The sequence below is a fragment of the Cnephaeus nilssonii genome (assembly GCF_951640355.1).
Source record: "Cnephaeus nilssonii genome assembly, chromosome: 17".
NCBI lineage: Eukaryota > Metazoa > Chordata > Mammalia > Chiroptera > Vespertilionidae > Cnephaeus > Cnephaeus nilssonii.
Window position 1 is genome coordinate 2,626,291 of NC_137088.1, and position 15,653 is coordinate 2,641,943.

Consider the following 15,653-nt stretch of genomic DNA (forward strand, 5'->3'; position numbering starts at 1 on the left):
CAGGATGGGCAGAACCCAAATTCTGTTCAAAGAAGGCCGAGGACCCTGATCCAAGTGGCCCCTCCAGACTTCTCTTTGGTGCCCGGGCCGCATACAGTGACAGGACTATGCCCAAACTTCCTCGGAGAAAAGCTGGAACATCATCTTACCTTGCGGGCTTCCTGATCATAGGTTAAGGCTTGAACCGGCCCCGCTGCAGAAATCTCCCACAGCCCCCGTCCTCCAGCCGCTCAGCGGAGAGGAAAGCTCATTCTCAGGACCAGAGTTGTCGCCTTCCCTCTCATGATCATGGGGCCATCTCAGACCCTCCCTGCTGTCCTTCCCTCTGTGGGTCGGGGTTGCCCTTGTAATGGTCTGTGCTAAGTGTCTCTCGGGTCTCCCCAGGGTGAGTACGTGTCCTGCCTTCTCTCGCTGCTCCGCCAGATGTGTGACACCCACTACCAGCACCTCCTGGACAACTTCCAGAGCAAAGATGAGCTCAAGGTGGGCAGCAAAGCACGTGCCTTCCCCCAGGGGGCAGCATGTGGCTGGGACTGCAGGGGCTTTCCCCGGCCAGGGACAAGTGCAAGCGACCAGGCCAGGGCTGCCAGGGCTGTGAGTCACAGCCCCACTTTCCAGCTGACCCATGGCTTCGGGAGGCTGAAAGCCAGCAGTCCCATGCACCAGACCCCGGAAGTGCTGGCATGTTTGCCCTGACTGATGGCAGCCTTGTGACCATGTGCCTTTATGGGAAGCTACTCGGGGCCACACTCGCGGGCAGCACACCAGAACTCCTCCCTTTCTATGCCTTCTATTTTGCCGCTGCAAACCTGGCTTCACTGTCTAATAACTACAATAATAATAATGGTGACAGCCCTTCCCCATTTAAAAGGTGTTTCTGGAAGATGCCCGTAGAGAGCGAAAGGGAGCGCTGTCCTTGGCTGCCAGACTCTGGATCCGGAGCCCTGAGGGGCAGATGGCGCAGAGAAATGGGTCTGAGTCAGCCAGAAGTGAGGTATTAGGCTTTGTCGGTCTTTCCTGGGAGTGTGGACAGCCTTGTGCATCTGTGTGACCTTCTAGATTCCAGGGATATGCCAGAGCTTTTCAGTGAACACTGTGGACACCTCACTTCCCAGCTCTTCCTTTTAAATCCTCACCTGAGGGTGTGTCTGTTGATCTGAGAGAGAGTGGAAGGGAAAGAAGGAGAGAGGGAAGAGAAACATCTGTGTGAGAGAGAAACATCCATCGGTTGCCTCTCATTCGCACCCTGACTGGGGACTGAACCCACAAGCTAGGTATGACCAGGAATCGAACATGCACTACTTCGGTGGATGGGATGACACTCCAACCACCTGAGCCACCCGGCCAGGGCCCCGGGTTTTTCTTTTAAGCGTTGTGGACGTTATCTTGTTTGTCCCAACTGATATGGCTGGTTCATGTAGCTGGGATGTTAAGTTTTATGACTGATTTTTTTCAGCAAATGCTCTCGCGATAAGGCTTTTCTCACTGAGGGAGCTCTGGTCACGTCAGATAAGTCCTCTGAACGGGGCTTTCCTGGGTGGCCCCCCAACAAATCAAAGGCAGCAGTTCTCTGGGGATGGCATGGCCTTTTCCGGGAGCTCCAAAGCCATGCTGCCCCTCCAGTGACTGCTGGGCTGCCGGGTTCCCTGCACCCTGGTTCCGCAGCTGCTTGTTTTCAAGGCTCCCGTGGAGGCGGGGGAGCGGGGCCGGGGCTGGGAAAGTGAACACAGAAGCTCACTGCTCCTCCTGGGCCTCCATCCCTTTTCCGGAATAACCCTCCTTGCATTATCGCCAGCCTTAGTCATCGTTTTGCCACTCTCGTTGCTTCCTTGCAGGGGCACGTTTTTGGAGGGTCTCCCTCTGCCGTTCCTAAAGTGCTGCTCCTGGCGATGTGTCCCCAACATCCCAGAAGGCAGATTCTGAAAACCACATGCTCAGGGGCCGTGACCCAGAGCGTGAGACCCCGCCCCCCCGGCTCAGTTGGATACCAGTTCCTCTGCAGTCTGGCCCTCCTGGGCTTGGGGCTGTCGGCACGGGGCTGCCTCTGTGCTGCCCAGTTCGGATCTGCTCCCATGTCTGACCTGTGAGAGAGCCTGGAACTCACTCTGAGAAGAGCAGCTCACAGGGAGCCAGACTCTAACCCGCTGGTCAGACCCATCCCGCGTCCAGAGGCGCAGAGAGCGCTGCTGAGGAGACGCGCTGCGGTGGGAGTGGGGGAGAGGGGCCCATGGTAGGGTTCCTTCTTGTTTCAGGAATTCCTGCTGAAGATTTTCTGTGTGTTCCGGAACCTGATGAAGATGAGTGTCTTTCCTCGGGACTGGATGGTGATGCGACTTCTCACAAGCAAGTGAGTGTGGAGGGGCCTCGCCCCAGCATCCACGGAGTTGTTCTCAGGCTGAGGAGAGCGTGTCTGTGCAAGAGAAAGCCAGGAAGAGGTCAAGACCACGGCCATGGGGACAGAGAGGAGAGGGTGAATGTGAAAAAAATGTTTTAGGCACAATAAGCAGGACTGACCATTTACCATAAGTTCAAAGAGAAGAAAGAATGAAAGATAGTTGTTTTTTTGTGTGTGTTTTTTTCATTGAGCCTAGGTGCCTGGCAAACGGTGTCACGGTGTCACGGTGAGGGGAGAAAAGGAGATGCTGAGGGTGTGAAATGTCGTACCCAGAGGAGGGGGCTTTCTGAGGGAGCCTGTTTTGTGGCCCATTGGCTTCTGAGGCTCTAGTTTCCTGCAGTTTCCGAGGCGCCCCCCCCCTCCCCATTTGGTCTGCGTTGTCTGCCAGACACTGCTTGCCTCCCACAGTCAGTGCTAAGCACCCCCTGAGGCCTGGCTGCGAGGCTCTGACCACTTCTGAGCTGGCCGCTGGCCGGAGCTTCCAACTGACAAACCGGAGAAGTGATGCTGGAGGTGATGCAGCCTCACCGGGTCTCCCTCCACTCGGGACGGCCACCGGCCACGGCCTCCTCCCGCTGACCGGCCTTTCATGTTGGATTACGCGGTCTGTAGTGAGGTTACTTACGTTCGCTGTGTTAGCAAGGTGTCAGCGCGGTCTTCCCACTTTGTACCTGGGATAGTGCCCTTTATTTCTGTATTCAGAACTGCGAACATTTTACACAGAGCAGAGCAGAGAGTGCTCATAATCAAAGTTACGCAGGTATTTCCTCACAGTGGGTTTCCACTTGACTCCCTCTCGTTTCCGTCTCTCAGCTCTACTCCGAGCTGCCCAGACTCCCAGCCTATCCTGCAAGCACAGCCTCTTCTTTTAAGGCTTTTTAAAAAGATATATTTTTATTGATTCAGAGAGGAAGGCAGAGGGAGAAAGAACATCAGTGATGAGAGAGAATCATTGATTGGCTGCCTCCTGCACGCCCCTCATTGGGGATTGAGCCCGCAACCCAGGCATGGTCCCTGACCGGGAATTGAACCCTGACCCCCTGGTTCATAGGTCAATGCTCAACCACTGAGCCATGCCGGGCCAGGCTCTTTTAAGGCTTTTACCTTTCAAATTTGTCAGCCCCTCTGCTGGTGGCCATCTCTCTGACTCACTGTCTTCGCCTTGCTCCTCGCCTGCATCAGAGCCTGGTGGTCAATGTTAGACATCTAAAATTGCCAGGCAGCCTCGGCCCTCTGTCATCAAATCCTCTCCTGCCTCTTCCGTTTTACTCCCTCTCTACCCCAGCCTGTGCCCTTGGCTCCAGCAAGCCAGCCCCTCGTCACCCTTATATGTGCCCAAACTAAAATTAAGAGTGATATTCTAAACCAAAGGCTGGAATCAAATGACTTAGAGATGAAAATACAGACATTTAATAACTACAAACCCCCATTAGCATGTAAGAAAAATAAAATTATACTCTAAGTCCTCTGGTGGTTATAATATATGTTCATTACCCAAAAGTCCAGAAAATACTAGAATCACCCTTTGAACTGGAAGAAACTTTAAAAAACCACCAAACCCCACCTGCCCCCTTTTGTAGGCAGGGAAACGGGCCCCGACGGAAGTCCCAAGGCCGGCTCACGGCAGAGCTGGGCCTGGAACCCGCCATTGCTCTGTGCTGTTCTGCCGACAACGGGGCGTTTCTCCCAGACTGGTTTCCTGGGGGGGGTTGTACCATCTCTCTCTCTCCTTTGTACACGTCTTACCTGAGAGCACGTTGTACTCGGGAAGTTTGCACACAGGCCGTAGACAGTTGGTGCTAAGCTGTCAGATGCATTGTGAGTCTGTTAACTCCGCCACCACCTTGTCCCCTCCCTGCAGCGTCATAGTCACCACGGTGCAGTACCTGTCCTCCGCCCTGCACAAGAACTTCACAGAGACGGACTTCGACTTCAAGGTAGGGGCTCCTGAGACCAGCGCCCTCTTTGTAATGACCCTCGGAAGCTAAAAACCACGCTCATAGTTTTGTTTTTGTTTCACTTAAAACAGCCATTTCATTTTGCTTACAATTTTACAGGTCAGGAATTTGAAAAAGACTCAGCTACGTGTCAGCTCGAGGGCTGGGGAAAGCTCACGGATTTTTTTTATCATTATTACATGTTCGTAGTATCAAAGGCTTCCAAGCTTGATAGTGACTAGAATATCACCTAGAGCGCGCTCTGCCTCGGGAGGTGCTGGGAGCCAGACGGCCCTGAGTATGCTTCCCAGTCGAGAATTAACACTGTTGGCTTCAGAGGAGCCAAAAAAGAAGGGAAAAACCACTTGCAAAGATATTTTAAAAGAAAAAAATCAAGATCTCAAGTTGTAAAATGAATTCTGTGCTACATGCGTGTATTTAGAATCTCTCTTCAAGGCTAAAGGCTCCGGCTGCCACATGTTCTTCTTTCTCTAGGTGTGGAATTCTTATTTTAGCCTGGCAGTTCTGTTCATAAACCAGCCAAGCCTCCAGCTAGAAATCATCACTTCAGCCAAGAGGAAGAAGATTCTAGATAAGTAAGACATATGTCTCTTACTCACCTCCTTACCACATGCCCCGATGGGCTGGTGTTTCCAGGGGAGGCCCTTCAGACGTCCACAGGCTCCTGAGCAGCTTCCCAGGAGCCATGAGAGGCAGATGGCCTAGAGTAGGGGCAGCACTAGAAATAGGGCTGAAGTACTGGCCTCCCCGGTGTAGCCTTGTCTTCCTGAACCTTCTCCCACTAATAACTGGCTCCTGTGTTCCTGTGTCCAGGTACGGGGACATGCGTGTGATGATGGCTTATGAACTGTTCAGCATGTGGCAGAATTTGGGTAGGTCTTCTCTCCTTATTTGTCCCTTCCGCATCTTGCATAGCCAGATGAAAAGTGACAAGACTAGTAACTTCCCCCAGGGTTTATGAAAGTTAATTTAGACCCAAGAAATCTTCCCGTGTCTTTCACATAGCACTTCAGATGGGTGGTTAGAGCCTGGGCACCAAGCCCTGGCAGGAGAGGGGGGCTGAGAGCTAAGACCCCAGCAATACATACTCCAGTCCCCTTTTTGAGAACCAGCCGTCAAAGGGAAAAAAGAAGATGAGGGCTCAGTCGTACTTTCCAGTTTGAGAGCGCCTGCCTGTGAGACCGCTCTGCTCTTCCTGCCCCGTCCGGGTGTTGCAGGCTCAGAGGCATAGGTCTTGGAGATGCTAGGCAGCACATGACGAGGGCAGCTATGCATTTTAATAAAGTTTGAAGCCCTTCTTGGGTTTCTGGCGTTCAGGCAAGCAGATCACATTCCTGACACCCACTGCATGGAGGTTGGATGAGGAAGGGCATTTCAGCCCATAGGTGAGACTGGTTTTAGCTTCCTTTCTTTTTTTTTTTTCTTTTTTTTTAAATATATTTTATTGATTTTTTACAGAGAGGAAGAGAGAGGGATAGAGAGTTAGAAACATCGATGAGAGAGAAACATCCATCAGCTGCCTCCCGCACACCCCCTACTGGGGATGTGCCCGCAACCAAGGTACATGCCCTTGACCGGAATCGAACCTGGGACCCTTGAGTCCGCAGGCCGACGCTCTATCCACTGAGCCAAACCGGTTTCGGCAGCTTCCTTTCTTTTGATGACTCTGTACAGCTTCTCTGATAGCCACCACTTTGGATCTGAGCTGGTGGGAGTGGGGTTAGCACACCGGGACTGCCGTGGGTGGGTGGCCGTCCTTCGGTACTGCAGGCTTTGCTAGCCTGTCAGAGTGCGGGGGGAGCGCTGCTACTCTTCCTAGCAAAGTCTGTTTTCAACTGAGCTCTTGGCTCTGAAGCCTCAGGAGTGAGGGCCATAAAGTCTCACAGTCCTTCGTTAACCATCCCGGTCTCTAACGAGAGGAGCAAGCGGAGTGTGAGCCCTTGCCGCAGCAAGCGTGGGGCCTTCCCCCGGGAGGGGAGATGCGTTCCCCACGCAGGCTTCCCAGTGCAGGCCTCTCACTTCTGCATCGAGCACGGGGGGATAGACTGAAATGCCCAGGAACACAGTGGACTAGCAACTGCACCGAACACCAAGGTCGGAACATGCAAAATCAACCTCAGGCTAACGTTGGATCCTCAAATAAGCTTTTTAAATAGAAGAGATTTAAAAATGTCAGATTTGCCTAACAAAGCCAATCCTTTCTCATTGCTTTTGATGGAAATGGCACTTTCCGGTCCTCGAGAATGACTTGACTTTGCTGTCGCCGTGGTTGTCACACGGCCGCTGTTTGCCTCTCCTCCTTCCTGTCTGAAGGGCGGGCAGCAGGGCTCTGGCAGCTGGCGCACACGGGGTAGCCGCCCTGGGCTCAGACCTCTAGTGGCTGGGCCAGGGACGGCACCTCCTTATCACTGAGATGCCCTGCGCTAGCGGCAGGAACCCCGGGGAGTGTGCGTTGCATGTGGGTGAGCTTTTCTTGCTAAGTGAGTGTTGTGAGCAGACTCTGCAGCGGTCACAGGTTACTCAGAGCTCCTGTCCGGGCTAGAGGAGTGAACTCTGCCCCTGCCCCCAGGATGGTTTTCAGGTCGTTAGTGGAACTTCCAGTAAATTCTTTGAATGGCAGTTTGTGCCTGTCGAACATGTTTTCACCGAGCTGGGCCAGCTTTGTCCATGACCGCTCTACAGCCAGGAGAGGGCGAACCCCGAAAACCGGGGGGAGCCTGCTTGCTCTGGTGCTTGCAGGGCCCCTCAAAGCATGGCCCACTCGGGGTGCGTCACGAAGAAGCAGAGCAAGTATAAACACGGTCTGTTGGTTTTGTTGTTCAGGTGAACATAAGATCCACTTTATTCCGGGGATGATTGGTCCTTTTCTGGGTGTGACACTGGTCCCACAGCCAGAAGTGCGGAACATCATGATTCCCATCTTCCATGACATGATGGACTGGGAGCAGAGGAAAAATGGCAACTTCAAGCAGGTGAGATGACACCTGGCAGTGTCGGGGGCTCTCCTGTGAAAGGAGTGCTCTCCGCCCAGGAAGGGACGTGGGTGGCCAGGCTGAGGGTCCGGTGGGGATGAGTTGTAGCTTGGCCATCTTGAATCCTGCCCAAGAGTTTTCTCTTACTTGCTGGCCAGAATTGATTTGTGAGTTTTCCTCATAAAGGGAGAGGCCAGAAAAGAATCAGAGAAAAGGCATGAATATCATGTGAAAGGCACTTTCGGACCAAGGGGAGAATGACTGTCACCTCCCGGTTTAATTCAGGAGAGGGCCCTGGGAGGGGATCCCCGAAGTGTGTGGTCCAGGCATTGCTAGGGCTGGAGCCCTGGCCTGATGGCTTCTCCCGGCTCGGGGAAGCCCAGAATTTCACAGACGCCTGCACAGAGGGTGGGTCCCGGAGGTATACGCCTTTGGCTTTGACTGCGTGGCTGCGGCTTGTCCCTCTGCACAGTTCTGCCGCCCTGAGGTGGGGAGGTGGCCCGCCTCAGAGCTGTGTCCAGGGAGCGGCACTGGGACCAGCCCAGGACGGTTTCCTGCTTTTCTTCCTTAGAACCCACCAGGGGTCTGGGGCACGGGGGTCGCGGAGATGAAAATCAAAGCTGACCCCATGGAGCACCTCCCAGGCCGGGCCGGGCCGAGGAGACACGCCGGCACCTACGGCTCACAGTGCGGGGCCTGGGCTCGGGGAGACACTGCTCCAGAAGTAGGCAGCTGCTGTGCCACAGGAACATGCTTGTTGCATGAATGAGTAATGAGGCGGCGCTTCAGGAACACTGGTTGTAGTCATGAAAGTCACCCCTCAAACCTGAAATGGCCAGTGTTGCCAGTTATGACATGCTGAGGCTGAAGAACTTCGCATTCGACGTGGGGTCCTCAGCACCCGGTTTGGATTCCTCCGTTTCTCCTGGCTTCTTCCTGTACCGGGGCGCAGAGGGTGGTGAAGGAACGTCCCCATCCCCGCCCTCGCCAGCTCCTCTGCCCGGCATAGAGGTCCGGGGAGGCTTGTTGAAGTACAGACACTGCCTCCCGCTGCGTTCCTGATGCAGTGGGAGCCTGGGAACGTGGATTTCTGACGAGATCTCTGTGCCTGGTGCTGCTGGCCCAGGGCCGTTTGGGGCTCCGGGAACTGCTCTGCCCGTGCTTGCTGTTGAATCTGCTGCTCCAGGCCCCCCCACCTCTGCCCTGTCTGGGCAGCACAGTCTACCTGCACCCGCACGCCTGAAGGGGAATCCCTTGTTGCACTGACCTGCTTCCCTGGGAGGGGTGCCAGCTCACTGACCAATGAGACGAGACCAGCTTTGAGCTGAGAGGAGATACCTTGGCTTCTCGGCCCGCTCTTCCTGACTTCACTTAACCCGAGACGAGTCCCTGCCGACGCCTCTTCTATCCACAGGGAGAGTGGAGGGCATCAGCCTCAGGACCCCTGGCCTCAGCTTGCTGTTTCCGGTGAAGCGTATATTCAAGCAGCTCACTCATCAGGCCGCACATAACTGTGTGGGAGGGCCTGTCCTGTCCGTCTCGTTTTCTGCTAATGAAACCATAACTGCCAGCAATGAATTTCCTAATTCAATTATTCTTTTCTTAGTTCATTGCCTTAGGACTCTTTGGCCCTATTGGAGTGAGAAAATGTTTCTGTTACAGTTAATTATTAAACGCAGCCATGCCCTTTTTTATATGAAATATCTATATAAATAATACCACGATACACATTTTCAAGGCTAATGAAGGTTTTAAAGATTTTCTCTCACATCACGTCCAGCTCGTCTCTCACCTCAGAGCCACCCTAATGGAGGCTGTGGGGACGCCGAGCGCAGGGCCGCCCTGCAGAGCAGTTGGCAGTACGACTGCTGCTCACGGTTGCGGAGTCCAACAAAGGCAGGGCCCTGCTGAGGACCCCGGCGCTTAGGTCCTGGGGGGACAGGGAGCCTTCTTTCCTGAAGGAGCGTCTCGAAGGAAATCCCTCCCTCAGCCCAGCCTAACGGTGGTCAGAGGGGCCCAGCCCCAGCTCCCTCCCTTTGTAACTGGCTGACTGGAGGGTAAAATTCTAACCAAATGTGCTCTCTACATACTAATGATTTTGAACGAACATTTTTTAAGAAAGAAAAACCTTTGACAAAGGCCTCTTTGGATCCAAAATACGTTTCTCTCCAGGGAGCCCTCGCCTTTTGCCCCTAGACTGGGAAACAGTATCTGGGGATTGTAAGTTCCAGCTCTTTAAAACCACTGGAGCGGGCTCTCCCTGGCCGGGGGGCAACGTGGTTTCTGGGGCTGAGATCAGAGTCTGCCTCCCTGGGGTTTATTCGGTGCAAAGGCAAAGCAGGAAGGAGTCCCCAGCACCCTCGCCTGCCGCAGGGTCCGCTCCAGTTATCAAGTCTATGCTTCCCTCTAGGTGGAGGCCGAGCTGATTGACAAGCTGGACAGCATGGTGTCGGAAGGGAAAGGCGACGAGAGCTACAGGGAGCTCTTCGGCCTGCTGTAAGCTGCGCAGCCCCAGGCACCCCGCGTTGGGGGAGGGGTGAAGAGGGCTAATGCAGGGGAGGGATGCAACCCCACGCTGGGCAGGCTTCAGAGGGTGGGTGTCAGGAGAGATCTGGGCTCCTAGTGGGAGCAGGGATCACCTGCTGCCCATAAAAAAAGTGGCCTCAGGCGAGAGGGCGTTCCATGTCTTCCGAGCGTGCACTGTATCCAGTTGGGCAGACAGCCTGGGGGTTCATGAGGGCTCGACGCTGGAGGGGTGAAATCCCTGCTTTGTAAGCATATGCCGTCGGCTTGTAAACACTGACTTGGATGTTGTGACTTGAGCAAGCCATACCCCCTCTCCAGGCCAGGTGCCCTGCAGAACAGGTGATTGTGCCGATGACGTCAGGGTTCTCCCAGGCCCACCGTTCACGGCTCCTGGCTTGAGTCCATGGAGGCCCAGAGCCGTATAAGACTAAGTCCGCACGGAGGGCTCTGGGGGCCGTGGTCCGCCCAGACAGACAGTGATGCTGGATATTCTGTCTTTCTAAAAAACAGAACCTGATATTGACAGCTCTCCTCTCCTCCCCTCATTTCCAACTTGAAGATTTTCTTTGTTTTAGTGCCATATTGAAGACAAACCTGTAACACTCTTTTCCGGTAATAACACTGCACGTCTGCTTAGAACTTGACGCTGCACAGAATGTGTTGACGTTTCCTGTTTAATTCTCACGACACAGCGGGTGGCAGGAGGGCAGGTCTCACCTGATGAAGGGAGGTGATGAGACACCAGAGCCTGGCAGGCGCCCTCGCTGCCCAGCCCGCGGGAAGCAGCTCTGGGGGCGGCCGGCTCCTGGTTTTAGGGGGAATCTTTCTGTTCGGCCACGCCCACAGTGTTCCTTGAGGAGGCACGCAATGAAATGTGAATTTCTCTGAAATTTAAGTACTGACAGTTTGTGAAAGTGCATCCATCTTTCAGCATTTCTCTCTTAGCTGAAGCCGTTTCTAATTGTGGAATAAGACAGAGAGCTCTTCCGAGCCGCGAGCGGATGACTTGACTGCAAGGAAAGACGTCGCACAGAAATAACTTGCAATAAGTCCCTGGCCCAGTAGTGCCTCGCAAACCCTTCCAACCGTGTCTGAGGCTGGAAGCCACTGGGACAGGGAGCGGCGTTGCCCAGTTTGTGTTGGGGAGATTGTAGGTATGCTAGAGAAAAGAGTAAGTGGGCCACGGGCTGATTCGTTTAGAAAAGTCTCAACTGAACAGAATGAAACAGGCCTGTAGTTGTAGGTTTCTCACAGCCCTCGGTGGGCAGGAAAATGGGGGAGTCTGCAAGAGGAGGGTGTTGCGCTCAGCACTTCCCATGCTGTTTGCTCACAAAACACCTCCCTGTCGCCCGGACAGCGGAGCTCTGTGAGCACAGTTTGGGGGATGCTGACCAGTGGCGTTATCCACGTGGGCCAGAGGCCAGAGCCAGTGGTCCTGCCTTCTAGTCACGTGGGAATCCCTCACTTTCCCAGAAGTCTCCGCTCAGACGGTCATCCTCATAGCAGCATTAATAGCTGCCAGGCTGTGGCTGCGAGTCCCCAGTGGTGTGCCCGTAGCTCGGCCTGTCACTCCAGGTGACTTCATGAGCTGAAGGGGCAAGGGACCGAGCGGAAGAGAGTCGGGAGAGGCCTGTGGAAGGCAGAGCTCTCAGAAGCCAGGCTCTTTGGAGAAGCCCGCGGCCGCCCTGAGGTAGCAGGGCCTGGGGCTGGCGTGAGGAGACCTGGGCGTTTCGCTCTGGCTCTGGCACAGAAGTGTGACCCAGAAGGACTTGCGGTTTTGCATGGAGCATCCCCCGACAGTAGAGGTGGCTGGTGTAGCTCGGGGGGCCCGAGCTGGGCCCTCGCACCTGGCGGGAATCTGTCACTTGTGCAGGAAAGGTTGATGTGTGTTTGCTGAAGATGGTGCTAAGCAGTGATCGAGGCAGTCAGCCAGCTGGCAAAGCCAGGCCCAGCCCTCAGTGGACTCTCACTCAGCTGCTGCTTCCGAGCAGACCTCACAGCGTACACGGGAGGGGCCGGGGCTTGAACACCCCTCGCTCAGTGCAGGGGCATTCTTGGGATCTCGTACAGGAAAATGGAAAAGATATTTATTTGCTGTTGCCGGTTCAGTAATTGCCTTGTCCTTGCTTTGTGCTGCGTGGAGTAGAACCCAGCTGTTTGGGCCCTACCCCAGGTAAGGCTGCGGTGTGGTGAGTGCTGTCTCCAGATCTGCCGCGGCCCCGGCCTCTGGCTCTCACTCCGGTGCCCGGGAAGCTCATGAATTGTGTGTTGTGTTTGTTTCCCTCACTCGTCCGCACAGCCTGCTGGAGAAGATCGAACAGGAAACGTGGCGGGAGACCGGCATTTCCTTTGTGACCTCCGTCACTCGCCTCATGGAGCGCCTTCTGGACTACAGGTACCTGCTCAGGCCCCTCCGGCCACAGGAGACTCTAGTGAGGGCATCCCTCGACCTTAAAGCCGAGACCAGGTGCCCCAGGGGGAGGACCGTGTTGGTGTGGCGTGCCATCACCAGAATCGACTGATGGCCAAACAGGGTGGAGGGAGGGCTGCTTCCTGGGACCCCTCCTGATGTGTGGGCACATGTTCCCAGGAAGCACCCAGAACATGCAGCCATCTGGCTGTCCTTCAGAGGAGTGGGCTCAGCAGGGAGGGAGAGGAGAGCAAGGCAGGGACGAGCTGTAGGTCCTCGGTGTGGCCTTCCCCGGCCCTGTGGCAGGCGGGCAGGGAGTGCGGCCTGGGACAGAAGTGTGACCCAGAAGGACTTGCGGTTGGCGTGTCCATGGTCCGAGGACCCCACTTTTCCATGCCTGCCTCCTCTGCCTGAGGCCTGTTCGTGTCTGTCCTGGTGCTGGCCGTGAGCAGACAGAGGCAGCAGACCGTGACTGAGCGCAGGGTCTTCCGTTCTGCAGTCTGAGAGTTCATGTGAAAGTGGCTTTGGCATGAACACCTGCCTTCTCCGTCACCTCATGGCTTTCAAAATCGTCTAAAAGTGACAGTGGAGCTGCCACGACAGCCGTGGTTGTCCTCTCAGCAGAGTGCCAGCCAGAGGCTCGGGGGCCGTTGGGCCTTAGAGGGAGATGCAGGAGAGGAGGCACGAAAGAGGAAACGGCCCCGCGCAGTAGCTCTGTCTCCTCTGTGCTACTAGACAGGGGCTCCAGGGAGCCTTTTCACCCCAAGGACCAGGATGTGAGCGAGGTCAGCCCCCGTCGCTGCTGCTGAATAGAAGGTGCTGCTGTGCCGAGACTCTTGCTGTGCGGAGGACTCGGTGTCCAGGGCAGGCTGGGTGCGGAAATGGAATTCTTGAGAAAAGTGCTCGCATCTTGAGCTTCCCTCTTCCTGTAGCGCAGTTGTGCTTGTGTGAGCTTCAGACCCTTGTTCCTGCCTTGTTCCTGGGCCTCATGAGGTCACAGGTGGCCTTTGGGGAGCCCCTTGTAGAACAGGACTTCCTTGTTCACACCAGAGACGAGGATGGCCTCGTCTCCTGCACCTGCCGCCACCGGGGAGGCAGGCTAGACAGCGTTTCCTGCCGGCTGGCCCTCCCCGTGGCCTCGGGAAGAGCAGGCGTTGCTTCTTAGGCTCCGGCCTGTCCTGGCTGCTTGTGGGACTGCTCCGCCTTCTTGCACAAGCAGCTCAGACTCGTGGCCAAACCAGTTTTGTTCCCCCATTTCTGTCTCAGCGGTGCACCTGCAGCACCCCGTTCCCTCTTTCCCAGGACACCAGAGGCTCTTCATAACCGGGTCTTTGCCCACGTCTCCAGCCCTATCTCCTGCCAGTCCCCACGCCCCACGCCCCACGCCCCGCAGCCCAGCCTCCCAGTGTGGTTCCTTGTTCGCACCCCCATCGCGAAGGTTTCCCAGGAGCTTAGCCGCTGTCTCCGCACACCTCTTTCGGAGCATGCGTCACCTGGATGATGACCTGTGTCACCTTTCTAACTCATCCAGCAGAAGAGAGCCAGCTCCTTGAGGACAGGAACCTGGTCCTTGTCTCCCTGGTTCCCCGTATGGAGTCTGGAGAGTCCCTGGCAGGTGCACAGCACAGGTCATCGATGGGATAAACTTACTGTAGGGTTATGCAGGAACCAAGAAGTCTCTTCTAGCCCAGTGCATTTAGTTCAGCAAGAACTCACTAAGAGAACAGCTGTTTAGAGCTAAACATCTACATAAACATATATATATTTACAAACAAGCACTAGGTTGTACTCCAGAATGCCTTGAACCCACAGTGTGAGAGCTTGATGCCGGCATGAACCATAGGTACTGAGAGAAGCGCCTCTTCAGCTCTGTGTTAACGTCTTCAACTTCTGCGCGAGCCCAGACGTTCTGTGTTGGATATAAAAATGCTCGTTGGTAGCAACTGTGCTTCCCGGTTGAGGAAGCAGAGCCCTGGAAGGACCCTCTTGGTCCCTGGAACAGACAGGACAGAGCCAGGGTTGCCGGGCCCTTGGGCTCTGTCAGAACCTCCACCTGGAAGAGGCAGCTGGAGGCCACGGAGCCTTCCTTTGCCAGCCCCCTGCCGTCACACGGGCCGCCCAGCCCCTGGGGCAGGCACAGGCAGCCACTGCACACAGCCAGAGGCTGCACAGCCCTTAGAAAAGAGTCTTCCTGCTCATCTTCCGGGGACGCCTCGGGAAAGCAGTTCCGGTTGGAGAGCACCCCAGTGGGGTGGGTCACGGCAATGCCTCCCAGGACTGCAGCTCTGCGTGTTGTCCCAGCAGCCCCGCCTCACGCAGGGGCTCACCTGCGCTCTCCTTCCAGGGACTGCATGAAAGGCGAGGAGACGGAGAACAAGAAGGTCGGCTGCACGGTGAACCTGATGGTGAGAGGACGTGCCCTCCCTCCGTGTGCCGGTGGCCCCCTGCCCTGCAGTGCGATCGGCCCGGCCTCCAGCACCTGGCTGTCAGCCACGAGTGTCAGCACGTCCCATTGGGGCCTCTGGGAGCTCGCAGCTCCTCAGCCCTGTTCCCACTGGGCAAGGAATGAAATGAGCTTCTCTTTGGACAGAGCTCTAGCCTGGCCTCTTGGGGTCCCACCTGCCCTGACATACCCTAGCTCCCAGTCGGCACTGGCCCTCCTCTTTCTCACCACTCACAGCTCCCGAAGACCTGCCGGTGGCTCCACCCCGAGCTGGTGTGCCCTCCGGTGGGTCCTGTCCTTTTCGGGTTGGTGCCCCCACAGCTGCCGCACTGCTGCCCGCACACCAGGGCTGGGCCAGCTGCCTGGAGCTCAGGGGCGGCCTCCCTCGTGGCAGCCTCGCCATCTGTGTGTATTTCCTTCTCTCCTACAGAACTTCTACAAATCGGAGATTAACAAAGAAGAGATGTACATTCGCTACATCCATAAGCTTTGTGACATGCATTTGCAGGCGGAGAATTACACAGGTGAGCGGGAGTGGGGGAGCCGGGCCTCCCGGTGAGGACCGACTGGACGGATAAGCACAGCTGGCAGCGATGGCGCTGGCTGGTGTCGGCCAGACCTTAGCCGAGTGCTGGGCCTTGCTGCCCCCTCACCTCACTCCTTTCCCTCAGCCCCTTGGTAACGTGGTGGAGAAAGCAGGCGGAACTCCCACCTGTGCCTCGTGCCATGTCCTCTGCCTGAGGCTGCTGTTCCAGTCTCCATGCCTCCTACTCCCCCCGCCGCCCGCCCTGAGGCCTCCTGGGTGACTTCCGGGGTCTGCTGCTCCCGGTGAGAGCATCCTGAGCCCCGCCACTCCTCACGCAGAGCCTTTCTAAGCGCCTGCACAGGAGCGCGTGCCTCGCCCTGGGCTTCCAGACCACACAGCGTGGAGCTCCCCGGGGTCGTGGAG

General features: G+C 55.9%; 1 protein-coding gene across 10 annotated transcripts in view; it reads left to right on the top strand.

The window, feature by feature from the left end:
• The window catches only part of DOCK3 (dedicator of cytokinesis 3), a 175,967-nt gene that overhangs the window by 133,484 nt on the left and 26,830 nt on the right, over positions 1 to 15,653 (top strand). For all 10 annotated transcript variants that reach the window (XM_079794397.1, XM_079794396.1, XM_079794399.1 and 7 more), the window contains 10 exons: positions 385 to 483; positions 2,253 to 2,347; positions 4,257 to 4,332; positions 4,828 to 4,928; positions 5,167 to 5,225; positions 7,177 to 7,325; positions 9,736 to 9,821; positions 12,151 to 12,246; positions 14,606 to 14,666; positions 15,135 to 15,228. In XM_079794397.1, the coding sequence (XP_079650523.1) occupies positions 385 to 483; positions 2,253 to 2,347; positions 4,257 to 4,332; positions 4,828 to 4,928; positions 5,167 to 5,225; positions 7,177 to 7,325; positions 9,736 to 9,821; positions 12,151 to 12,246; positions 14,606 to 14,666; positions 15,135 to 15,228 (916 nt within the window). The remainder of the gene's footprint in view (positions 1 to 384; positions 484 to 2,252; positions 2,348 to 4,256; positions 4,333 to 4,827; positions 4,929 to 5,166; positions 5,226 to 7,176; positions 7,326 to 9,735; positions 9,822 to 12,150; positions 12,247 to 14,605; positions 14,667 to 15,134; positions 15,229 to 15,653) is intronic.